This window comes from Bactrocera tryoni, chromosome 1, assembly GCF_016617805.1.
Source record: "Bactrocera tryoni isolate S06 chromosome 1, CSIRO_BtryS06_freeze2, whole genome shotgun sequence".
Taxonomy (NCBI): Eukaryota; Metazoa; Arthropoda; class Insecta; order Diptera; family Tephritidae; genus Bactrocera; species Bactrocera tryoni.
The window spans coordinates 4,222,281-4,250,207 of NC_052499.1; the positions used below are offsets into that span (position 1 = coordinate 4,222,281).

General features: G+C 34.1%; 1 protein-coding gene across 3 annotated transcripts; it reads left to right on the forward strand.

Annotated features, from left to right (window-relative positions):
* Nucleotides 1-652: 652 nt before the first annotated feature.
* On the forward strand, nucleotides 653-27,797 carry LOC120780807 (Kv channel-interacting protein 1). 3 transcript variants are annotated; one of them, XM_040113055.1, is made up of 8 exons: nucleotides 653-848; nucleotides 923-1,385; nucleotides 20,816-21,984; nucleotides 23,005-23,074; nucleotides 23,230-23,300; nucleotides 23,379-23,573; nucleotides 24,968-25,216; nucleotides 25,295-27,797. In XM_040113055.1, exons 3-7 carry the CDS (start codon nucleotides 21,829-21,831, stop codon nucleotides 25,094-25,096), a joined length of 621 nt encoding a protein of 206 aa, XP_039968989.1. In that variant the 5' UTR covers nucleotides 653-848; nucleotides 923-1,385; nucleotides 20,816-21,828; the 3' UTR covers nucleotides 25,097-25,216; nucleotides 25,295-27,797. The 3 variants fall into 3 exon arrangements, with proteins under 3 accessions (XP_039968989.1, XP_039968992.1, XP_039968996.1); XM_040113058.1 differs by having other exon boundaries at nucleotides 653-788; nucleotides 849-1,385; XM_040113062.1 differs by lacking the exons at nucleotides 653-848; nucleotides 923-1,385 and adding an exon at nucleotides 2,855-2,943.
* Nucleotides 27,798-27,927: the final 130 nt, after the last annotated feature.

Consider the following 27,927-nt stretch of genomic DNA (forward strand, 5'->3'; position numbering starts at 1 on the left):
GTGAAAATGTAAAGTTAAGAACGAGTACAACAAATATACAGTAAATGTTATCATAAACAAATAAAAATACGCCGCTCTTAACTGTAAATTGCGAGAACTTGCTTAAAAAGGGGTGGTTAGGCAGACTCACAAACAGAGTTGTCAACCAACAGTTTTGTAAATTCATACTTGTTATTTAAAACTAATAACCCATAACCAAGATATTTCCCACACGAACAAGTCAAGCTTAGAAATTAAACTCATTTTTATATTTTTTTTTGCAAATTTTTGGTACGAAATATTCATTAGCAAAAAAAAAAAAACCGCCAATTACAGCACATGACCTTTATTTACATTTATGTCATCTGATTTTTAATAAGAAAAACTATGCATGCGACCAAAGATATTAGAAAAAACATATGGATATGAAAATATTTTAAAAACTGCAATGCGATTATGAAGACTCTGTAGTTGTATTATTATTTAGTTTAGAAGTTTTATTTGAATTAAAATATATAAATATTTTTGTAAAACACGCTTAAGCAGAATGGCAACAATGTTCACAACATACCCACACAAAACCTAACAGCACTACCAACAGAGCCTGCAGGCACTGTTAATGTTGAAGTGCGTGGTTACTCAGTTAGATAAATGATAACATTAACAGAGGACAACTAACTGACATTAAAAAGCTCTCGAGAGCATTTAAAACACTAAGTGGCGGCACTTCTACGTCAACTGAACAAGTAAATATTTGTATACATAAGCCGACAAGTTGACATGCATGGAAACGTCATGTAAACATAAAAGTATAAAAACGTAGAACACAATTTGCAAAACAAAATCTCACAAAATTGTATCCTTTTCAGGTTCGCCAAATTGAAATCTATTATAAATGTTCAAACTTTTTTTTTATTTTTATATTTCCATAAAATTTTTGCAGTAAAAGTTGACAGACATTGAAAAAGCAACCCAAAAAGTAACGTATACGGAAAGTCAGAATTACAAAACAAGCCTTTCTATGTTATCTGAGGGCGTTCGGCATGTCTTGTCGTTTGAACTTCGGCAAGGCACGGGAAATGCTGCTCCCTTAAGGCCGCGAAATGTGTGTGTTAAATTGAAATCGTCGATACAAGTACACATATTTGCACACAAGAACTAAGTAGATATGACAGTTAGTGGCGCAGCGACGTCAATGTCAGCGTTAACAGGGCTAAACATCGTTTGCAGCGACAGTCGGCAGCAGTTGATGGCAGTGGTAGCAGAGCGAAAAGCACCAACGAGTCGTTTTTAGTATCAGTTGTGTGTTTGGATTGCTCGCGTATACGTAGGACTGTCTTTCGGCAACTGCGGTTCGGTATCTATTTAATTTATTCACAAGTGTAAATTGCTGCGGCTGGTAAACGGTGCGTGTGAATTTGTGCAAAATAAATAATAATAATTTCTACTTTTTAATTTAACGCATTTGTAGAATGCGTTTTAGCAATAAAGTTTGGGTGAAATGCCTTGAAATAGCAGCAGCAGCGGCGGATGAAGCAGCAAAGGTTAAAGATAGCAAGCGATTTTCAACTGTTGTGTGTATGCGCTCACAGCCACAGCTGCTCCCTCGCCACTTTGCTGCTGCTGCTGCGGCGGGTGTTTCTGCTTTATCTGTTATCTGTTGGGTCTGCCTATGGTGTGCATTAGGGCCACACATCCCAAGCAGAAGGCCGAAGACGCCACTTCTACTACAACAAGCGCTAGCTTTATCTCTCTTCAGCTCAGCCTCGATTAGCTCGAGCTGCTGTGCGGAGTTTTATTTCTCACACGTTAGCAGCAGCGTCGTCAGCGACAGCTTTCTGCAAATATTTGCAATAAAACAACTAAAATTTTGTAATTATCAAGGCAGCTGGACGTTTGGGTGAGTATGTGCATAGGTGTGTAGGAGTTGAAGCCAGGGTAACAAGCGAATCAGTGTATAGGAGGGAGGGTGTTCCCCGAAGATAGCCGCAAAGCGGAGTTGAAAGCAACGCGATGCTGTGCGATGTGTATGCGAGCTTACGAATGATGTGGAAATCGTAATGTAAGCAGACGGATCAAATAAGGATACGAAGAAGGAGAGATAATGGCAAATATGAAAAGTTTGCAAACGACTAGTGTGAATTCTGTGCGTACATGTGGTCGTGGCATAGAGAGGATATTACTGCGGCGGCTGCTACTGGAATAAATTTAAATAAATAAATAAAATAATAATTGAATTAATTAAGAATATGTGTCTGCAAATGCAGAAAAGTGCGAAAGTCCCCATTTATGTAAAGTGCAGGTGCTACATTTATCCCCTTGAGGCAGCGTTGTGGCAGTTTTTCGCAGCACAGACCACATCACGTAAAAGAAGCAGGAAGTAAAGAGCGAAAAGAGCAGGAAAAAAAGAACAAAAAGTGTGTTGGCCATCAACAACAGCCAGTAGGGTTCCAGAAGGTGTTAAGCAAAGTTCAAGTGCCAATTACAACAGCAACAAACACATACACATAAATATTAATAATAACAACAGCAACTAAAACAGCAACGCAAGCAGCTTATCACACCCAACGAAGTAAATAAAAAATAAAATAAATAAACTAAATTTAGTAATGATAAGTTAAAAATTTAAAAAAAATATTAAAAAACGCAAGATTATAATAGAATGTGAAATAATTAATCTAAATAATAAGAATATTGAACATACCGCAATATATAAATAAATGAATCAGATAATATTAAAAAGATGACAAAGATGCTGTAAAAATTTTAAATAAATAAGGAATTTCCGTTTTAGAAAATAAATTAATGTGTCTAAAAAAAATGATGAGTATATAAAATAATAATAATAATAATAGCATTTATTAAAAAAAAATATAATAATAAAAATAAAAAAATATGTGTTTATCTAAATACTCCGTACAACTTCCTTAGCTCACCAGCAAGTTTATTTTGCTCACCATAATCGTAAGTAAGCGCGAATTGCAAAAGTTTAAATCATTTCTATTGAAAATCCTATATATGGTATATTAAATAAATATAATTAACGCATTTAATGCAAAATATGCACGCACATGTACTTAGTGGTGAAAATGCTTTCGAATGCCTAGAATTGCTCGAAACACGCGAGCCATTAAGCAGTCCGTCAGGTGAAATGAGTACACCAACAACTGTTTACCGACAAGCTGCATAAGCAGTCAAGCCATGGGGCGGAGTTTTTTTACGGGGAGAAAAAGTAGAAATTCTGTGCAAATTTTTTCGGGGCGGCTCTCCCTGGGTGATAGGCAATGTAGGCGTATACACACACGCACACACAAATATTGTAAATAAACATTTTGCAATGCCTGAAGATTGGTGCGGTTTAAGTATTTAATGAGAAATTTCAGCGAGAAGGTGAGAAAAGAAGGACTGTGCTGGCCTTCATTAATCTGTAATAGTATCACATTTCCATTTGTATTTAAGTGTATATCGATGCAGAGAACATGATCCAACACACTTCAAGAGTAGTTCACACAGAGCAATGCATAAAGCAGCTTATCAGCAAAAGTTTAAAATATTGAACGATTTTGAAAGAAAGATATCTACACTTAGGATCAAATTTGACCCAGATTGCTCCATATAAACGGTAGCTAAACACACTCTAATTGACATTGGGAGATCTCTCCAACCTCACGAACCTAAAACAAGGTTATACCAATTTATAAAATATTTGGTTCGCACGCGCGGATCATATTTGATCTGCAATGTCTGGACCTGAATTTTTAATTTGAAATTTTTGTCTCAGAATTTCCTTTTATTTAAGTTACGTTACTTGAGTTCAGAAAGCTTGACATTTTTAAGCACCTCAATGAACTCATTTCCGTAGTTATTTTCAAGGCTAGATTCGAAAGTTGGAATTATCACCTTCAAATTGACATTACGAATATTGCTTCTTCAGTCCAGAAGTTACCGCAATAGTTGCTCGGATCTTTATTATAAAAGCTTAAAGCGAGAGCTTTGTTTAAGAGGGACATGGGTTTCAAGGCTTGAAAGAATTATTGTTTATACAACATCTCTAAAAATTTTTCCTAAATTCTCAAGTTGATCGGATTAATATTTTGGGAGATACCGCCTTGAAAGGTGGGTGATCGAGATGAACTATAGAGTCACCCAAAATATTAATTACTCAACCGACATTAATGAAAATTTGCATAAACCTTTGAAATACATATAATATACAAGGTCTAGAACGAAGGATTTAGTTTTTGTTCATTAGCTACTATTTAAAAAAAAGTCAATCTAAAATCAAAAGGCATCTTTTTTCCGAGGGGCTGCCGGAAATGTCGTCGTAATGGCGGAGTTTTGAATATTTTCCTTTGGAAATTTCACAAAATCGTTGTTAAATATATACCTATGGAATTATAAAATGTTTCAATAAAATATTTTATTTTAAAAAGGGGTCAATACCCCGTAATGAAAGATTGTTCCAGTGGATAGTTTTGCTCATATATCATTGTCAGATCCTTAGCCTCGCTTCTCTCTGCTTATTATCAAGTGTATCTGGATGTTATTCGACAAATGAAAGGTGTTATTTAAATACTTGTTGAGGTGTCGAGAGGCCTTTTTAGCCATTCTCTATGACGACTTTGGTTTTATCCTTCCTTCCAATTCATTCCAATTTTCCTTGAAATCTTTCATTATTTAATTTTGCTCTGGACTGTTAATAATGTCCAGTGCTACGTATACTCATTTGTGATCAAGGTACAAATATGACTCCGTCTGTCCGTTTACTTGTTGACCATATCCTTGCTGAGAATAAGTTCTTTGTCATTTCCTGCAAAAGACACCTGTTTACATGCCATGAGCGATTATAACGAATTCATATGATTGCAATACAACTTTTAAGCGCATTGTTCTTAGTTTGCTTTGAACCTTTCACTGTTTTCTTAGTTTTTGCTTAAGTTGTCATGAAATCTGAGTAGAATGACATGTGAGTGTGCCAGCTGGATATTTTCTGTAAAATTAAATGAGAATAAATATACAAAATAATTATATATACATGTACGTATAAGTATGCGTTTATTTATATGAAGATGGTTGCAATTTATTATAAATGTCCTTCAGATTTTTATACTCTTGTAACATGTTGCTACAGAGTATAATATTTTGTTCACCTTACGGTTGTATACATTACCTAAAACTAATAGATATACATATATATGGATATGGGTTATGGTTATATTTATATAAATGATCAGAACGACGAGAGGAATAAACTTTCTAAGAATAATGCTTTTAGAGTATGTCACCAAAAATTGTCCAAATCCAGCCAAAACTGTTCAAGACAAGGTACCGAATACGTGTACCCCAGTGTCTATAGTTCAATTTTGATCGCAAATATCGATAAATATATGGGATATACAATTGAAATTCAATATAATCTTTTCTTGATTATGACTTATTATCAAAAATGGTTTGAATCGGACCAATACTTCCCTGAGCCCCCATATCCCTAATATAAAGATAATCGAACTTACGGGTGACTTTATACCACATATATCGGCCAATATGTATGATATCTCAATGAAAATTAGAGAGCGTGTTTTACTCATAACAGTATATCCTTTTCCCTAAAATAGCTAAAATTCGGCAAAAACTTGACCTGGCTCTCATATAACTAATATCAAGATTTTCGAAAATCTGGCTGATTTTACTCTATATGATTGGTGATTGTATATGAGGTACTTTATGAAACTCAGAGAACATTTTTTAATATATTGCGTGTTAATAGTATGTGGTATTGGCAAAAATAGATAATATAAAGTATTGTCAGCACCTGAAGGAATTTCCCAGTCTTTGTTCCTTGTTCAAGTTGCAAGCGAGTAAAATGTTCGGTTACACCCGAAGTTACTTCACTTCCACTTCTTTTTTTACAAATTCGGAGTCTTTAAAGAGATTTCAAATTAAAATATGAGCGAATTTTTTTTGTACACACCGCCTTGCAGTTACCTTGCACGCTGAATGAGAGATGAAAAATATAGGCCAAACAAAGAAAGTACTTAGTTTTGGATATACCGAATTCATTTCTGCGGTCAAAACTAATTAAATTTAAAAGTCAACTTTTTGTGGCACATAACTCACTTTTTCATTTGCTATAACTTACATTTTATTGAAACCGAAACAGTAGAATTTCTCTGTTCTTTATGCTGGCTCTAAGCTTCGGAGGCGGATTGAACAAGAAACTGGTATAAATCAAGTTCATTGGCATAACCAAATATCATTATTTTGCGGCAGTGGTATACACTTTTACGAAGCGTTCATTCAATCAGGTGAATAACTTTTTTGTTGTTTTTAAGCTTAAGTAAGTTTCGAACACAGGATTAACACTAACCAATGGTCACTCTTAGACGTCTTTAGCACCGATATTCGTGCCTTCAATTATTTGTGCAATGGTATATTTTACTTCAGTCAAGAGCATGACCTAACGGTTATTTTTAGTTGCGAAATAATTAAAAGCAGAAACAGCTGGAGGTTTGAATGACAGGCTTAACAGCAAAAAACATGCAAAAGAGATCAAATTAATGTGTACTCAAAGGCAAAGCAGCAATGATGGCAAAAATAAATGAAACAATGTATGCTTGTGTGTGTGCTTTAATTTTTGTGACAGATGCATTTGGGAATTTGAGAATTTCTCAGACCTCACAAATACGGTTCGAATTCTCAATGGTGCGGTATATATTATATGTACTTAAGCACATATGAATAGAGTGGAATACGAATATTGACTAATTACATTGAAATGCAAATAGCTTGTGACCTAATTTTGCCGCTTAAGATTACTACACGTTGCCTATAATGTGACATGAGGAAGCTGAATTGTTTGGAATGTGGAAGTATGATATAATTGAAAGGATTAATTAGATGTTGGAATACTGTCGGCAAATTTTAGACAGGTATTTAAGGCGGATATCACCTTAATTTCATTTGAGTAGATATTCAATAAACACCTTTAGTCAGTTGGCATTCTATACCTCACATTGGGAGAAGAGTAACGCCAAGTTTCAGCTAAATTCATTAGACTACCGTAGAAACTTATAACATTTTATAAGATTTGGTTGTGAAGTTAATCATACCGGATTCTGGTGGATGCTCCATATTTAGATAAAGTTGGTAAGTTTCTATATTGTTTCTGATTTCTCATTGTTGTGTGGGGGAATATGAGTTGTGTTGCGATTCTCTATTTTAGTTCACTACAATTTAAATACTTTCTACCGCACAGTTCTATTTATGGACCAACACTGAACTTTGTTCCTCTAATTAGTTAATGATAGTTTTTAAAGCTATTTGCTAGGAAAAATGTGAATAAACAACATCTGCGTGCCAGTCGTTTCTTCTTTTCGCAATGTGGGGCCAATTGGGGATTCCAGGTCCTTCTCTACCTGGTATTTCCAACGGAGTGAAGGTCTTCCTCTTCCTCTGCTTCATCCCGCGGGTACTGCGTCAAATATTTTCAGAGCTGGAGTGTTTTCGTCCAGCATAACCGCTGTCTTTCAAATCGTTGAACTATGTCAATTTCGTCGTATATCTCGTACAGCTCATCGTTGCATCAAATGCGATATTCCCCGTGTCCAGTGCGCAAAACACTATTTTTCTTTCGCAGAACCTTTCCCCCTTAGAAAACTCGTGACTCATCAGAAGTGGTCATCGTCCATGCCTCTGCACCATATAGCAGGACGAGAATAATAAGTGACTTATAGAGTTTCGTTTTTCGTCGACAGAGAACTTTACTTCTCAATTGACTAGTCAGTCCGAAGTAGCACCTGTTGAAAAGAGTTGCTGTTAATACTGGTTCCAAGATAGACGAAATTATTTACGACTTCGAAGTTATGACTGTCAACAGTGACGTGGGAGCCTAGTTGCGAGTGCGACGACTGTTTGTTTGATGACACGAGATATTACGTCTTACTCTCGTTTACTACAAGACCCATTTGCTTAGCTTCTTTAGTCAGTCTGGGGAAAGCAGAAGTAATGTTGCGGTTGTTGAGGCCAATGATTCACTTCCAGACCCATTTGCTTCATTTCCTTAACCATTCTATGGAAACCAGAACTAACGGTGCGGTTGTTGTGGCCAATGATATCAATATCATCAGCGTACGCCGTCAGCTGTACAGTGTACACTCTTATAGAAGATGGTACCTTCTATATTTAGTTCTGCAGCACGAATTATTTTCTCCAAGCTTAGATTGAAGAAGTCGCACGAAAAGGAGTCGGCTTGTCTGAAACCTCGTTTGGTATCGAACAGCTCGGAGAGATCTTTCCTGTTCCCGACGGAGCCTTAGGTATTGCTGAACGTCAGTTTACACAGCCGCATTAGTTTTGCGGGGATACCAAATTAAGATATCGCGACATAAAGGCGAGAAAATGTTACATATCCATTTAATTCAGTCTTGGCACTTCTTCTTCATTTATAACCTATTCAGAGTGTATTAAGTATGCCACGAAATTTATAACACGCTATAAAGAATACTTAAGACTTAGGAATATCCGTCTTTCTTTAAAATATCGATCCGTAATTTTTTGAAATATCGATCTGAAATTTTGCACACGTTCTTTTTTTATCAAGAAGCTGCTCATGTATCGGAACCGCCGATATTTGACCATTATAACATTGAGCTGCCATACAACCTAAGTGCTCAAAATTAAGTTCTTGTATTGAAAAAAAAATTTTTTATTTGTCAGGATATCTTTAGGAAATTTGATAAAGATTTTAGTTTTGTTTCATATTTGGCAAATTATCTCCACGAAATTGGGAATGGATTATTGTGCAGGACAACCTTACAATCTTCGAACAAAACGTACAGATCGTACTTCTGTCACTACTGCATCGTATAGCTCCATATAAATTAAACGATCAAAATCAAGTTCTTGTGTGGAAACATTTTTTAATTGTAAAAGGTATTATAGTTTTAGTGCAACCACTGTATTGGGTAGTCGAAAAAGTCTTTTCGTATTTTACCGACTACCCAATATATGTGGAGCAAAATGAACTATCAGAAATGTTTAAACAAACTTAACCTAACTTCACAGTTTGTAGAATCAAAATGCAATTTTTTAGATATAATGTATATTCATATATATTTTAAATTGATGATCGATATACATTTTTGAAAAGTATTACATTATATAAATGTACGTACATATTTATAAAACATGCAAATGTCCACTGAAACACGTGCCTTCGTTGAAGTTCAATATCAATAACTTCCGCATAACTATTTTTATCTAACGTGAATGGCGAAAATCATTTATTTTTATAACTAGCATTTGAGCGAAAGCAACGAATGGTCACTATAGTCCCACGCAAGTCTCATTCATTAACGGTCTTTTCCCAACTACAATGGCATTGACCGACTACCATTCGTAACCGACACGCTGTGCTTAGTTGGACACGTTTTTAACAATAAACAACAACATCACCAACAATCACAATAATAACAACACAAACACCAAAGCAAAAAAATTAAAAAAAAAAGCATGAAAAATCGATGTTACATGAAAGAACAAATAAACAGCAGAACAAAACAAATAAAAAATGCAAATTTACGCTTAAGGAAGGACCAACTCCTGCCACGATTTCAACCAACAACAAACCGCACTCAAACTGGCGCCTCCAACCATAAGCTGTCCATAAAAGCTGTAAAAGTTATGTGCGTTGCTAAACTCACACCCAAACACATGGCTACACTTAAACACACACACACACCCAAGTGTACGTACTAACTATTCGCATTGTAGCCATTCGCACATAAATAACTAACATAAAAATTGTACTGTTCATTTCACCCCGTCGCTTCATTTGCGCTCGGCTATTACGATATTTGCTAAGTGTTTGACTGTGTAAACAAATATTCGCGCTTAATACACGTATGTATGTATGTATGTATGTAGATATGTATGTGTGTTTGTATGTATGGTATAGAAGTAAAAGCTATGGTGTGCATGTCCAGCTTACTAAGCAGGCGAATGAAGCTCACATGCAAATACACGTGCAAACATATATTTATATGCGTGTATGTACATATAGTATATATTAAAGGCGCTAGTTAAGCAAATAAAAATTAAAAGTGGGCTTTTGAGGGTTAACTCCTCCCTGGACTGCGCAGGTTGTTGGTGTTTTTCTCCCTTTACTTGCGGATGTACTAGCTGATTGGCTTGTTGGGCGCAAGTTAAAGCGGTGTGATTGTGAGCATATATGTAGTATGAGAACGGTTTGATAAGCTTGTGATTTGATTTGCCTTGGTTGGCAGCTATTATTGGCGCACAGTGAGACATCCCAATAGTAACCGCGGCGAAAAATGGATTTTGACGTGTCGTCCAATTTGGATGAAATTTTCGCAGTATATTAATAGATATATGAGTAACAATTCCCTGAAATTTCAGCCTCATAACTTCATTACTTTTTGGTCTAGAGCAAGTCAAATTTGATGTATGCCAACGCGCTTGAAATATGTAATAATCAAAAGCTTATTAAAATAAAAATACATAATAAAAGTAACTTTCAAGTATTTTTTTTATTAATTTAGTTATTGTAGTATGAGTAAATGAAAAAATTAATTAAAAAAAAAAACACAATTTTTTTTTTCTTAACAACAGAACTGTGGTGCAAAAATTGAATATTTTGCATTTTCAATGGTCTAGGAAATATAGAGCAGCCCCTCGCAATAGGTGCAGACTTATACCAAATGAAAGTTTGAAATCTCAGGTTTAATTTAAAGTAGAGGATATATAGCAAAAGTTTGCAAAAGCACATTAAACATACAAAAAACTAGAAAAAGTACGGAACGCGCACATTCTGTCGCTATACGTATGTTAGCATTCAATAGCATGTTTACAACTTTTTACTTTTATTTTTTTTAATTGTTTACTATTCTCTTATTGTGCAAGAGAATAGTAATAAATTACATTTGTTTTTTGTTAGTTATTCAGAATTATGCTTTAAAGATCATTTATGTTTTAATAAAAATATTCTTGTTTAAATAAATTTACGTTATTAATTTGATAGATAATTTTGTTGAAGGTCATTGACTTTGGGTTAGATAGTTGCATAATTTTTAATTTAAATTGATAGTGCAAGATATTGTTCTTTTCTAAGTTGCGTTATGATCACTTTCTAATGTGGTTAGTTTAATTGTTATGTTGTAGTGCCGCTTGTCGCCTGGCAGGAAAATAGAAAATAGTCTCTTGCATTATAATTATTTTTGTTGTCCAAAGCTCATAAGCAGCCTAATATAGTGTGCATAATTTTGGTTTTGGTTGTTGTTGGTTTTTGGGCATTTTTCCATCCGCTGAGCAAACCAGTTTTTTTTTGCTCAAACATATGTACATTTTGTGTACTCGTGTACTTTTTTTTTTGCTACAGGAATGTTATCCGAAGAAGTGCAAGAAGCAATGAATAAGGAGTATAGAAACTGTAGGCTATTCCATTCTCGTAAAAATTCACGTATTTCTACGAATGAAGATGTAAAGCACTATTTGCAAATATAATCAGATCCTTATATTAATTCATTTAGAATGAGAAACAAATTGAAAAAATTAGAATACCATGATGATGTCAAAAAATTATTGATTGAATGAAAAAAAAAATTGTTTTTTTTTTTTTTATTGCATTTTAATGGGAGGTGGGCGTGTTAGTGGGCGTGTTATTGTAATTTTTGCATGAAACATTTTAAATGATATTAATTACAGTAACATAGAATTTGAAGGCTGTATTTAATATATTTTAGAAAATATGGCACTTTTTATGTTGAGGTAGTATGGGTGATGGGGTTAAAAGTGGGCCAAAGGTCAATTTTTATTTCAAATAATATTTGTAACTATATAACATTCAAGTATACCAGAAATGATACTAGTCTGTATATGTATAATTTCGGTGTTGTTGGAAGATTTATAATGATATCATGATTCAATTATGATGTTTGTGTCGATAGCCCAAAAACAACAATTTGTTGAAAGTGTTTTAAATCATAATGTCAGAATCAGCTGCTTTGCTTTAAATAAAAAAAACGTAAACATAAAATTCTTGAGAAAAATATCAAAAATTTATTGGGCATTATGGATTAATAAATATTATCATTAAAGGAAGCATAATCTCAATAAAAGACGTCATCGGGCAATTCAGAAATGATAGCTATTAAAAAAAAGTATTTTTATAGACAATTTTATAATTCAATTTTTTTAATTTTTATTATAAGGCCGATCGTTTTGCTGAAAATCACAAAAGTCTTTTATGAGCTTTGACCAGTTTTTTCACATATAGAAATGTTGAGGAGTTTTAATATGTTATTTATAGTCACGTTGTACTCATATTCTCAAACTTTCAGCTTGTTGTAAATTTATGTGACTTCCTTCATACTTTCTGTCTAATTTGACCTAAAATTGAAGTTATTGTAAAATAATAATTGCAGAGTGTTCGAAATTCATCATATTTGTAAAATGAATTACTGTCAATAATTATCAAATATAAGCACTTGGCAGAATCAGCATTGCATTTAATTTACGCACATGCTTATCAAGCCATCCTCGTAGATGTAAGTGCATATGTCGAACGTCGATATTGTGTTGACAACCTCCAATAACGACGCTAACCAAGTTCAATGCATATACTCGTACTGTTGTTGTTGTTTTTGGGTGATGTTGCGTTTGGCGTTGACACTTTAATGGCGGCACTATTAAAGCCATCTACGTTTGGCCTTTCCTCATTTTACGAGAACCGCCTAACTTTTGTTAGGTTCATGTTGTGCCTTTTAATTTTACGTTTTATATTCACTTTTTGACTTCAATGATTCTTGAGTTTTAATGTTTTCATTTGGTTTTGAGTTTTTGTTTCAATTAAGTATTCAAATGTGTTGTTATGTTGTTGGCACAACAAATTTGCACAACTATTTTAACGACCTTCCTACGAATTTTCGCTCTTAATTATAACAAAAGCGGTTTCCCACTAGTCGCATAAGTTCGTTTTTTCTGCCGTTATTGCCATAGTTTGTTCCAGCGTAAACTTTTCAAAGTCGTTCTCAAGTGCAGGCAGTTTTATATAGATTGTTGGATTCCTCTTAACATTAATACAGCGCTAATTGATGTGTGAATAAATTTAAGCGCCAAACAAAAGGCATTGAAGAGCTTGGCGTTTATGCAAAACGGTATACTTGTATGTATATAGGTAGAAATAATCTAGATATATAGATGTCTGCATTTACAATTGTTTTTCATATTATGTTATATTATTATTTTCGAAAACCCGTAACTATTTTCGCCATCTAAACCGCACTATGAGGGAAATTTACAAAAGTTGCTCATACGCACTGTGGTCACACTAAATATCGATTGCACATTACTACATGCATACATAGAAATTAAGTTTTGTATATAATTAAATAAAACAAATGCACTTTAAATATTATGTTCCCTCAATAGCAACTCACCCTAATGTGCATTTAAAGAAAAGTTTTCCTTCTTGCCCTCTTTGAATCGCTTTTATTGTGCAACAACCACACAGGCATGCTAATGTGTAGGAATTCTTTGTTGTTAGCTTGTTTTCTGTTTTACATTTTAACTTTTCACAACTTTCTTTGCATGTGTGAAAGTGCATTAAAGGCTTTTTTATTCTTATTTTTTTCAAGCTCTTTAGCAGTGCTTTTGTATGGCTCGCTCAACGTGCTGTTATAAATAGTGAAAACAGTTAAGTAGTTGCGGATTTCACACGATAACTTAACTGGCTGTCTGAGTGACTGACTGACTGACCGACAGTATGAGAAACTTTGGCATTGATTAACGGTATGCGTGGCGTGCTGCTATTAAACGGAAATACAGTTAATGGTAGTGAGGTTTTTGTGCAGTTTCATTTTAGTGTAAGTGAATTGTAAAGAATTTTCTGAAATGTAATTGGCACTGCATGCGATTGGGGAACTAAATGTAAATTTGATATATAGCCATTATCACATGGCATAAAGAAAGTTTATAGCACCCATAAGGAAACATCAGAAACCTTATTGAATGGTGGCAAAACATTTTTATTTGGCAAGATCATTGTCTAAGACAACGATACAAACTCTGAATACATTTTTTAGTTTGGACAACTATAGCATATTGCTGCCATATATGGTAAACTGGGCGAATAAAGGTGGATATATTGTGACTGCAAGGAGATACATAATAACTTCTTTGCTCTCAGTGACCAACAGAACGACCATTTTAGTTGAACTTCAAAGTTTGATTATATATAAATTCATGGTCGAGGGAATGGAGCTTGGAATGTTATCGAATATACTAGATGACTATATAAACTGGCTACATTGGTATTTGCATTCTTCTTCTTTATTGGCGTAGATGGCGATTATGCGGTTATAACCGAGTTTACAACAGCGCGCCAGTCGTTTCTTCTTTTCGCAATTTGGCGTCAATTCGAGATACCAAGTGCAGCCAGGTCCTTCGGCACCTGATCTCTCCAACGAAGTGAAGGACTTTCTCTTTCTCTGCTTCCTCCTTCGGGTACTGCGTCGAATACTTTCAGGGCTGGACTGTTTGTTTGATGACAGGAGATATTTTGCTTCGCTTCCTTACCTATTCTGGAGAAAGCAGATCTAACGGCGCGGGTGTTGAGGCCAATGATATCAATATCATCGGTGTACGCCAGCAGCTGTACACTCTTATAGATGATTGTACCTCCTCGATTAAGCTCTGCAGCTCGAATAATTTTCTCCAGCACTAGATTGAAGAAGTGGCACGATAGAGAGTCGCCATGTCTGAAGCCTCGTTTGGTATCGAACGGCTCGGAAAGGTCCTTCCCGATAGTGTCAGTGTCAGTTTACGCAGTCGTATTAGTGCGGGGATACCAAATTCAGACATAGCAGCATAAAGGCTGCTTCTTTACGTGCTGTAAAAAGCAGTTTTAAATCGACGAAGAGGGGGTGTGTGTCGATCCTCTTTTCATGGTCTTTTCCAAGATTTTTGAATATACGAGATGACTATTTATATTAAATGGCTACCATATATTGATAATTGCATTGCTGAGAAATATTCGAATAAAACTCTTTTGTTATTTGGGGTGTTGCATGGAATTGGATAGAAACGTTAATCCTGTATAGTGCTACTGGGCACCTCCAATAACTATAGCATCCTTCTGAACAATATGTTGACACTCTAAAGACCAGTGTCAAGAGGTCCAGGAATAAAAGCTATAATTGATGAAGGATAAATATACCAGTACAAGCTTCTTATTTTATAAGTGATATGTGCTCTCCGACAAATGAGTACCAGTAGCTTAAAGCTATGTTTGATTAAGGGAAAATTTTATAAATAAATTTTGGTCTATTATGAATGGGTTGCAAATAATAGTGCCTAAAATACTGTTAAAAATATAGTTTTGTTCTTTGGATGCGTAAAATTGTTGAGAAAACTGTTTGTAAGTAAAATTGCAATAAGCAGTAAACCTTACGGACGCTTATCATTTCCGTATCATTACCATTGCTGGCATTCTTTTTACAACCGCGTTTCCGGTCGCCCGCCATTCCAAAACACGAAATATTCCAAGTACTAAATATAGACACTCACACACACGTAGTATAAGCCAACATGATTACCATGTAGTTAACAAACCAAAATAGTAACGAAATGAGTGAACAACAAAAACGAAAACAACAAAACTACATAAACCATCCAAACCACAAGCATACACAGTCCGTGTAAAATTAGCCCGAAAACGCCAACACAACGACCACTCCTCACCAGGCCAACGCCACTCAGCTCAAATGAAAATGAAGTCCAGTTCATGCCAATGCAACCGTGTGAGCAGGTAAATAGCTAAGTGACCGCAGCAAAACAAAATTCTAACCCAAATCACATTCAAGCATCAGCAAAAGTAAAAGTTTGCCATTGCCGAAGAGGAGAGTGACGTCGCCCCACCGTCTGGTAAAACTAAAATAACTGTATAAATTTTGCATTCTGAGCCAAAAATTTAACTAAATTTATTACATAAGTTTGTGGGTTTTTGCGTGCGCGAGGGCGCGCTTTCAAACTTCTAACTGCCAAAAACATAAAAACAACAAAAAAATAAAAATCACAGAAAGTCATATATGAGGCTATCAAAGCTTAAGTGCTTACTGAAAAAGCTACAAGGATACGTTTATGTATTTTCGGCGTACACACAGAGCGCTTTGCAAATAAAACAGAAAGTTTATAAAAATGGAAAACAAGTAACTTTTGAGTAGAAAATATTGTCGAAATCGTATGAGTAGTTTGTTTTTGTCTTTCGTCTTACACTTTTTTGTTTTTTTTTTTTTTTTTTTTTGAAAAATTGGTAAAGTGCGTAATAAGGGCTCATACAAGACTTTGCGTGTAGGTGGCAGCGAAAAAGAGTAATGGTATATTTTCATGCACAGCAGAAGCGTCTCTGGCACGGAAGACCGCTTGGATGGCTGAATTATCAAGGGCGCCAAGTTCTTGGGTGCCGTTCTCTATGATATTTCTTGCCACGAACGATATAGACAGAATTTCAACACAACAACTCAATCGAAACTGTCTAGCTTTAATAGTAATGGTCAACCACTTTCCCCTTGTGCTTCGCCCGTAATATCAGGAAGTAAAATATTTCTTCTTAAATACCAGCAAAAATACCTGTAAGTAACGAAAGAAACTTTAGAAATCTTTATTTTTATTATTCTTGACACTGGTTGCTTTAAAATACAAACCAATATTCACCTCCATTAGCGTCGAGAGTTGGCTTAAAAGATATTTGATCAGCAGATCGATATGCATTTTTAATATATAATGATTTATGATGATAATGGTGGGACTCTACTCATAACTATATACATAATATATATACATATCTATAGTATGCCAACAATTTGGTAGTCTAAGTTTAAATCACTTCTTAAAGAAGTTAAAATTCAGAGTAAACATAATTTAATGATTTTATAGCAATTTCTAGATTTAAAAAACTAAATACATATGTCATATACTGAAACTTTGTTTGTTGTTTGGCTTTGCTTTTTATTATGGTTTGCTTGTTTCATTCTTTGGAGTTTTTGCGAAAATTTATTGCTTTGTTTAATTTATTTCCGCCATTAAATAATTTACGACGCTTCCCCACTTACAAGACAAATGTGTATTAACGCGCTTGTCGACGGCTCAACTCGGCTATAAACAATAATATAAAACATGCCAGTGCATAACGTCACATACATAGAAGTAGAAATAGAATAGCGATTTAAATGCGTTCCACAATGGACTCGGCTATGTGGCGAACCGCGAACACGCGGCAGTGGCTTGGCAGCAATGGTATTTATGTCGTTGTTGGGATCGCGCTAAGTCAGTAATGAACGAATGTTTTTTGAGTACTTAACTGAAGTAATGAAAGTGATTTAAAGGAGGCAATTTTAGATATTTTAGGACTTTTTTGTATTAAACTTTAACTACAACCTGCCTCTGGTTTCTGCCAATATTTGTTTCTTATTTTCGAGAAAAGGAGATCGAAACGGTGTGAGAAAGATTTAGACAAAGCAACCTCAACAGAAATGTAAGTCCAAAGAAAAATAAAAAAATAAAATAGTTATCCCCACCTTTTTTTCTAGAAATCGATCGGATACTTCTCTAGATTGCCTTATTTGTGACAAAGAATTGTAGTTTTTATAAAATAGTTCACAGAAAGCAGCATTTTCCGAATGTAATTTTGAACAAAGAAATCATTTTATCAATTTTTTGAATACGAAAAGCGTTTAACGGCAAATATGCTGTTGTTCTGACGGCGGTCGGATCTGTTATACTTCCTCCCAATGACTGCCCCGTAATCAGCAATTCTCAGAGCCTTTTTAAACTATATATTGTTTTACCAAAAAAGGAAATAATAAATAAGTTATTAAAAGAACATGTTAAATATATCGTTTATCAGCGAAAGATCAAAGAGTTCAAATTGTTTACAATCGACCGATGTTTCCTAGCAAAGCAACGAAAACGATCTTATTGCGTTGATTGTCCTTCAAACTATACTTTCCCAACAGGGAAGCAAAAGAACAAAATGCTACCAAAAGTTAAAAGATCGCTATAGAGGGTACAACGCCATTGATGATACCTGCCTTGCGTATCTATTGCACGCTGAGTAGCGCCGCAAATTTCGGTTTGACTCGAGTTGACGTCTCCTTTCTAATATTGCTATTGTCTCGCGTGCTTCGCGAATATGCTTTTGGCCGCCCATTACGACTTCGCTTGTCATTTTCGTTGGCGTTCAGTCATTTCTTGTAATTCTGCCAATTCCTTTTTATCGCCACAAATTTGAGGTCATTTTGTGATATTTAATTTGACAAAAAATAAATGGCAATTATTGGCGTTGATTTATGTAAAAGCAGCTCATTGAGTTTATTATTTCTATTTTAATCTTTGTGCCTTTGCTTGTGTTCGTCGTGCTTTTTGCCAACACTTTTGGCAAGGATATTTAAGGCTTATAAACTCGATGTGGCAAGCGATGAAGCTCCTTTTGGCTTAAATGTTTTGAAGAATTTGGTAAAAACAAAGGAAATGACAATTGGCAATTTGTTTTGTGCGCGTAATTATGTCACTTGGAGTTGTTTAGAGTCGCGCTTTGTAAACGCTTCAATTGCGACCATAATGCCCAGCTGAGTGGGTTTTGGCGCTTAGGGTGCACACACACACACTGCGTGACGTCTGCTCTTGTGGATATTTACTTTATTCAAATATGTAAGTAGGTTTATAACTGATTTTGGCCTACTATTTCTGATGCCTTTTGTTCTTTTTTTGGGTTTGTGGTTTTTGGTGCATAACAATTATACTTGACATTCTTATTTCGCACGCCAGCTGTGTGTATGTGTGCCTGTGTTGATTATTTTGCATGTGTGTGCTGCTTGTTTGCCGTTGGTAAAAGTCGGGGCGGCACTCCTTTCATGCATTGCATGTTAGTCAGCGGGCATGGCAGGCTCTCTGCTGGCTTTTCATTGAAGCCAAAGTGGCGTCCCTCAAGTAATGCCTTGCGTGTCTTAAACTATTTGCGATTTTACGCTTCATCCACACGTTCAAAATTCACTCATTCTTTGCCGTGGTCATACAAACATACGTCTATGCATTTATCATACATAAGCACATAAATACTTCGAAACATTTTAGACACTGCGATAAATGTCATTCTGCACTTTCACTTCTACATGAGTATTTATATGTGTTGTTTTTGTAATTTTTTCCGCAACACTTTTATGGTATGACATTCGACATTTTTAGGTTTCATACTAGATAGTCGTATTTCTCATTATTTGCTCGATGAAAAACTACACGCCATCAAGGAAGTGAAATGAATATGAATTTTTCTTTGTCCAAGCCGAAAACTAAACTTGTATTTGCATATTAATGCATACATATAAATATGTAAATATATACACTTCTCAGAAATTATAATAAATCAAGTCAGTGCGAAAATGTTTTTTCTAGTTTACATGTATGATAGGTCAAGGTAAGTGAACGGGTAATGTGTTGTAAAATACACTTTCAGTAAAAGTAAAGGAAATGTTAGGTGCAATCCTTTCATAAAAGATATAAAAGTGGCGCATTGTGTGATCTCGAGAACGTAAGAATGAGAATAATTAAAGAACGAGAATAATTAAAAAATTTATATTGCAGTGCAATATACATATGTATAATGCTTTTAAACGGTATTCAACTAACAAAAAAGATTTTACTACATATTTATGCTCGCCAAACTTATTCACCAAACTCTCAAGTATTCTGCTAAAGAATAAATATAAGGAAGAAAGTTATGCTGTCTTCCTAAAGCTAATAACTTTAATCCAATATAAGTGAGAGCGAAGAGCTAATATATTCTCCAATATGAAAACAAACCCTTCATTGTACTTTTCTGTCGGTTCCTATATACGCGAACGAGTTCCACAGTTTTTGAGTTGTCGAGCTGAAATTTTACACATTTTTCTTCTATTCACGTTTCTTCCTTAGAAGTTGCTCATTGGTCGGAACGGCTGATATCGGCCCATTATAGCATATAGCTGCCAAAGAAATTTAAGATCAAAATCAAGTTCTTGTAAGGAAACTTTTTATTGAACAAGATATCTTCAGGAAATTTGGCATATAATTGGTTGTCAAAAAAGTCTTGCGGTATTTTCGCTGGTTGGCACTGAAAGCGCGTAGTTCTAGTTTTATTTGTCGCATCGGGTCATGCTATACCTTTGTGGAAAGCTCATTTCATGCGCTAACACGTGTTGAATGCCGTTTCTCTTAAGTCGTTCGTGAGTTATAGCGTCGCAAACATGGAGCAAAATAAAGAGAAAATACGGCATATTCTACAGTACTGCTACGATAAAGGCAAAAATGCATCTCAAGCCGCCAATAAAATTTGTGAAGTTTATGCACCCGATACAGTTTCCATTTCCACCGCACAACGATGGTTTCAACGTTTTCGTTCTGGTGTAGAGGTGGTCGAAGATGCGCCACGCTCCGGAAGGCCTGTCGTCGAAAATTGCGATAAAATCGCTGAATTGGTCGAAAGAGACCGGCATAGTAGCAGCCGTAGCATCGGTCAAGAGCAGGGCATGAGTCATCAAAAATTCATTTCAATTTCAATAAAAAAAAAATTGAATAAAAATACCGCAAAACTTTTTTGACAACCCATTATTATTGTTCAAGACAGTGCTTTCAGACCACATTACTATAACATATAGCTGCTATATAAACTGACCGATTAAAAGCAAGTTCTTGCAGCAACCAATCACCAATTGTGTTCAATATTTAAAGAATATCGGACACAAAAAATTTTAATAAAGTTTCATATATTTATTTTTAACATTTACAGTTGCTGGCAACGAAACGCACACACATTTAGAGTTGTGTTCGTCACAAATACCACTCGGCGCAGTAGAACATGCCAACACTGTGATTACTAATATGAGCGATTGTACTTGAATTATGTTTTGAATATATTAATATTTTGAAGGAAACAAAAAGGAAAAAGCTTCAACTGCAAATCTTGTAAATACAACAAAAACAATAACAACTCGCTTGTAGTATATATGTAAGTACTATGTAAAAATCAAGACCGCCGCAAACCGCCGAAACAATAAGTTAACAAGATAACAAAAACAAAAAAATACAAATACAAATCTGCACTTATACCAAACAACAATAACAAAACAGCTAGAAAAGGAGCAAGCGAGCAACAACAATTGTCCAATCAACTCGTATCCAAATTGTTACCGTAACGGCTAGACAAAGAATGGGGTCAAAGCTGCGGTAGCACACCAAGCCAAGCCATAGCCAAGCGAACTAGCGAACTAATTAACCAATCAAACAAAGACAAACCACACTGCAGTCAATAAATGCATGAGAATTTTAACACCAACAACTGTAATAACAAAAACAAAAAAAAGAACATGCACATGAAAAAGTTTAAAAAGTGGAATTGAATTTAATGGAATTATCACGCGTGACTATGCGTTTACATAGAAGCCAAAGCGATTCCCTCTTATTTTACGCTTTGCCACACAAAACTATTTGCTACTCATTTTGACTTAATTACCAAGTACAACTATCTCAAAAATTAGCCAACGCCATAGCTTGCGAAGAATTAGCGATTTTGAAACAAGTTGAGAAGAACAAGCGTTTTCTTGTTGTAAGTCTCTACAAACGCAATCACAAACGCCATCACTGTTTTTTTCGCCTCTGCTAGCTTCCCAATACTATATAGATACTACGTTATTCGTGGAACATCTCGTATTTCAACTGAACGAAAGTGAAAAAGGAATCCAAAATTACACCAGAATAATACAAAAGTTACAGGAAATAAGAAGTTACAGACGATAATTCAAAATGGCTTCGCCACCGGAAAGCCCCATTGAGGAAGTTGTCTTCGAATTGGAACACACTCGAGTGCCTAAGCCGATTAATGTAACAATCGAAGATTTGTATCGTGAGACGAAATTCTCAAAACAAGAAATACGAATTATGTATCGAGGATTTAAAACGGTGAGTGAATTATGTGTAATAAATAGTGAAACGTGAATATTTATAATATACAAGTAGTTAGTGAAATTGAAAACCACTTTGTTGTATTTTATGATTTGCCAAAGTTTCCCTCTAAGAGAACGTGTACTATATCGACAATTTTCATGTTTGAGACTGTACTTAGTGATTTAGAGAGCAGAAGAATTTCAATTATTTGAATTATGTTTGTTTCGTAAACGTTTCGGGTACTTAGCTTCTTTAGAAGCGCTAACATATAAAATAGACTAGATTTACTTTTTCAACACTAGACAACTAGGTGTAGTCTTGTGGAACATTTCATAATTTCGAGTTCCCTGACTGTTGCATAGCGATATCTCCTAAGTCAATTTGCGATATGAGAAGCCGGTTACCGTCATAATGGAGGTTTCATACTTTAGAACACCGTGTTTTTAGTAAAAATTATCGTTAGATCTTCGAAAACCGCAATGTTGTACGTTTTATATATATAAATCTTTCTCCGTATAGCGATCTCGATAATACGACTTTTGGTTAAATGTATTTGGAGACGGTGCGGTGCGTGTGCGGACCCGAATTTTTCTACTATTACTGACTCTCTTTAGTACTTCTGTCCTATTTGTAGGTTGTGGATATCATTGCTTTACATTTATTGGAAAATGCCGGTGCGAAGGTGATTTCGGTAAACAGGGAATGCTATCAAGAAGCAATTTTTTTGCGCCGTAAATTGAAAACTTTGTATCAATCGTTAGTTTAACCGAATTTGCGATTGACGTCATTGCTTTCGAACCTTAAGAGCATGCCAAATATTTTTATACCAAAAAAGCATAAGTATACATTTTTGTATGATATCGATAGTCATACTTTTTATTTCATATGAACATAAATTAAACAAAAAAAATATTTTTACAAAATTATGAGCAAATAAAACCTTTAAGATAAGTTTATTGCCTGATTCTTGAGCGATGTGAACGCCACCAAAGCTGTTTTTTATACATTTTCACTTACGCCTCATTGCTTTTGCAGGAATGTCCCGAAGGTGTTGTCCATGAGGAATGTTTCAAGGAAATTTACGCCAAATTCTTTCCACATGGCAGTAAGTAGCACGAAAATAAAAAGCATACAAGTATCTAATTGAATTAAGTTTTATTGATTAACTGTAATGTTTTTGAAATATTAAATTTCCTAACGTAGCATATACACTTTATATATTTACATGTACATATGTATTGATATGTGCTCTTTGTTTAGATTCCAGTTTATATGCTCACCATGTGTTCCGGACTTTCGATATAAACAGCACTGGTTCCGTGAACTTTCGGGTAATTAAATAATTTATTCATTATACATATATTATTAGCTATTTTTAATCATATATTTTTTATTTTGGTTTGCCGCAGGACTTTCTCAATATTCTTTCAACACTGTTGCGCGGTACAGTTTACGACAAAGTCAAGTGGACCTTTAAATTGTACGATGTAAATGGCGATGGCCGGATAACACGTGGCGAAATGAGCGATTTATTTCATTCCATACACGAGCTAATGGGTCGACGGCCGCATCAGCCGGAGGAGGACCGAAAAGCCAAAGAACAGGTATAATTAAGCGAAAGTGCAACGTATTAATATAAAATACTGTTATGTACATAATTGAATATCATAAAAGTAATAGACTGTGTAGTTTTATGCAATTACAAGAATATAATAGAAAACCAAAATGGATTCTTATGAGTTGTAGGCAAAATTTTGATGATTATGATGAAACAAGCTCTAGAAACCAGGTTTGCAATTTGGGCAAATATTTCAGTGATGATTAAGAAGCATATTGTAGATTTCGTGCTCATTATGCTGTTACGGTCACTAACAGCTTCACAGTTTACTCGGACGTTTACTTTCATGGAATAGATGTATTTTAGTCAATAACCAATATAGGGTAGATATTTTTGTCATTCCTATGACATTGAAAGCATTAACAATCTCATATAATATATAAGGATTTAATTTTAGAACGCATTTTGTTTCGCGAATAATGCCAATACCTTGAATTGAAATGGTTTTGGGTTTAATCAAATTTAAATAAGAAAGGAAAAGTTAAGTTCGGATCTTGCAAAGCTCAAAACCGTGAAATTTGTTTTCCAGATTTCAATAATATATCTGAAAGGTCGACTGATATTTTCGGTGAAAAGCTCGTAATATGTAGATTAGTTCCTGATTTATAGACTTGAAAATTAAAGAATCAGATGGAATTTAAAATTATCTTATATGGGAAGTTGGCGTGGTTGTAATCCAATTTTGCCCATTTTTCGTACTGGAATATAAGTATGTCAAGATAATATTACGTACCAAATTTGGTCAATATTGGTCGAGTAGAGCCCAAGTTATGGGTTTTCATGCCCATCGTCCAAATTTGACCCCGGATCCTATAATGTCCTTTCGTAGCATATCGGGTATAAAACTTTAAGTAGTTTTTAACAAAACTTTTATATGGGGAATGGACGGGGTTAAAATCCGAATTCAGATATTTTCACTGATTACGTAGAGATGCCAAAAATATTAGCTCTTAGCGAATTTGTTTATTATAGCTCGAACGTTTTAGGAGATTTTTTTAGTGCGATTCGTTGTACTAAATAGCGATCTTGTATCTTATTGTAGAGCTTAGTTAGGGTACTTTTTAGGTTTTCGTTTAATAGTGGTTTTAGGGCGTGGCAGTAGGTCAATTACGTCCATTTACGAACTCGTTCTTACTTTTTACATACGTATGTATTAAGTTCAGTTTCAAGGTATTTTATTTTATATATATATAACTATATGCATCCTTGATTATTTATAGGAGATACAAACAACCGTAAAGTATTAATATCAAATAATGTTGTTTTTTGACAAGATTTGCTTTCGAAAACATTTTTCAACAAACTACTCGACTCCTCCTTTTAACATATTCTGGTGCTTCATTTGTGTGATCTAACAAACCTCTCCGTTTCTTCTTTCAGTTGGAACGCACCTTCCGTTCATTTGATCCGCACAATGTCGGCTATATTAATTTCGAGATGTGGATGAAGGGTTTGCTGACCAATCGAACCATTGTGAACTCATTCCATGTATTTCACTCGGATCCCTGATGGTCGGAGAGTGACTTCGAGAGCATTTTGAATAATCAAGAAGTTATATCGCTGATAGATCTTTGAGATAGCAAGAACAATAACGGCAGGAACACACGCAAAGCCAGCGCAAGTCCACAGGTAAGCACATTCACACACACATATACATATGTATATACAATTTATTAATATAAATTTCATCTATTGTAACTTTTGCAGACGAGTAAACCGTTAGACAAAAATAAAAAGACGTAAAATTGCGAGCAGAAGTTCCAGTTTGTAGAAAATGAAATTCGTTTTAGCGAAAAGAAAGTCGATGAAAAGGCGTAAAATCAGGTGTATTTGTATGCGTGTAGTATATATATATATATATACATATAAAGTGTTTAACAGTTAGTAAGCTTCAGATTGCGAATATTCTGTATAGTTTCATTGAAGAGAGGGTATTGTAAAAAGAAATGCTAAAAGAATTGTCACAACTGAGTCGTACACAAACTGAAAATAGCCTTAAAATATCCCATGGAGCTATTTAAAGCTCCAATTAGTCATATTACATACAACAAAAGTACGTGTTGCCAGAATTGACATTTGACACTGTCAGACGTAATGCTTTAAAATTTTATTTTTATTATAAATGCTTCAGTATTTCATAATTACCTGCACAACTTTTCTGCATTGCCCTAAACTACATGCTTTTTTAGTTTATGAGTGAACTGAGACCCATTTTCACTTTCACAAATGTCAGTGGATTTAACGTATTAAAAACAGCTCTTTAAGATTTAGAAATTCGGAGTTCCTTCAATGAACAAAAAAAAAAATAGTTTTTCGACTACAAGAGCCATTTATGGGAAGATTTTTATGTTAATTAAATAGGTGTCAGCTGTCCAATGTCAAAGCTAGATTGACAAGCAAGCTAACAGAGTCAAGCAATAATAAAGTTAAACATGTTTAAGCAGATAAAATTGAAATTCAGTAAATTTATAATAATAAAAAAGTGTAATACCAAAATGCCGAGAATGAATTACTTTACTATTTAGTAATAACGGTATGCAATTGCATACATAGATACCATACATTTATTAGTACGAAAACGTTGGCAGTTGTAGTGTGGTCAGAATGGATGCAAAACAATAAAAGCCAACGAATAAGTGTGCTAACTAAAAATTACAAATTAGTGACTGGAAAATGTTAGCGAAGAGCGATTGACACACAAAACCCAAACAAAAATCGTAATAATAATAATAACAATAATGTTAGTAAATTTTATTTAATAAATAAATATAAAATAAATTTAACAAATAATTTAAAAATTCTAAACTAATTTAAGTACTTTCCATTGTGATTGATTCTGCCGGCAGTGGAGTTTTGAAATTCGTGGACGCTAAACTTGAATTGCTAGTCCAGGAATGCTTTCGTGCACTATTAATATGTTTTTTAAAGCTGTGTGAAATTTTTTTTAAAGTTAACAGGATTGGGTAGAAAGACAAGGCGGAAGGCAAAATTGAAACATGCATATATTTAAGGTTAGTTTTTGTAATATTTGTAATTTTGACAATAAGTTGAGTCAAGCACAGGGTGAATTTTTGAAAGAAGAGCAGGAAAAATAATACAAGATGGGTATAACATTAATGTGCTTTTTATAGAACTTGTCAAATGTTTTTTATAAAAAATTGGTTCCTTTTATAATATCGTATATGTAGTTATTTTTATTTTATTTGAAGCAATTATATTACCTACTTACGTCATAAAAAGTTATTTTAGAGAGCAATATGAAGTATATAATTTAGCTTTGAATTGCACGGTTATCGAGAGCAGACTGTACTTTGTAAATTTCACGTAAAAATCAGTTATTTTCATTTTGCATTTCAACAAATTATTTCAATTTTTTTTGCTATTTCGAAATAATAAATTTTCATAAGAAATGTGATTTTTTTATTTTAAAAATCTCTTCAAGCAAAATAATTTCATAAATTTCCCTGCGGGCATGTACGGTTTCGTCATATTCTCTGTGCAATGTATATTAAAACAAATATGTACTATTAAAGTAATGTCATGAAAAACGAAAACACTATACTACATATAACATATACATACATACAAACATATATTTATATTGCATAAGTTTCAGCAAAATACCTACATACATATAACTGAAATACCAAGAACATCTGCCAAACTAAAAATAATTCTGTAAATGTGGTGAATATGTGTCGTAACAAAAGTTGTTATTACTTTACTGTTATTACGTATTTCCGGTCAATTAAACCAACACCGAAACATATGAATGACAATTGAAAATGTAATTTCGAAGGCAATTTACTACTAAGATTTCATTTAAGTACACAAATACATACATACGTAAACAAAAAACGGAAACACACATACACACATACAAAACTGTTGAAACAGAAACAAATATCACAAACTATACTATGACTGTAGAACTGAAACTGTACTAAAAATAATTTCAACACAGCGGACACTTGAAATATTGTACTATAAATAGTGAATAAATCCGAAAAAAAAGAAACAAAAATCGTAAGCATGAATTGCAATAAAAAAACATAGTTAATAACACAAAAGGAAAAAAGTAACACAAAAATGAATTTCGTGCACCGATAGCCCAGCGCCAATAGAATAAATAACAAACAAAAATGAATTTGAACGTAAAATGCAGCTTATAGAGTGTTCTTATTGTAAAAAAACAAAAAAAAAAAAAAAATATTAAGTAAGAAATAATAATAAAAGAGTAATCAACACCAAGAGCTAAGAATATATTGAAACAAATTTTATAAAAAGATACAAGAACTTAAAGTGTATTTGTGTAAATTTAATTACTTTATTCATATTTT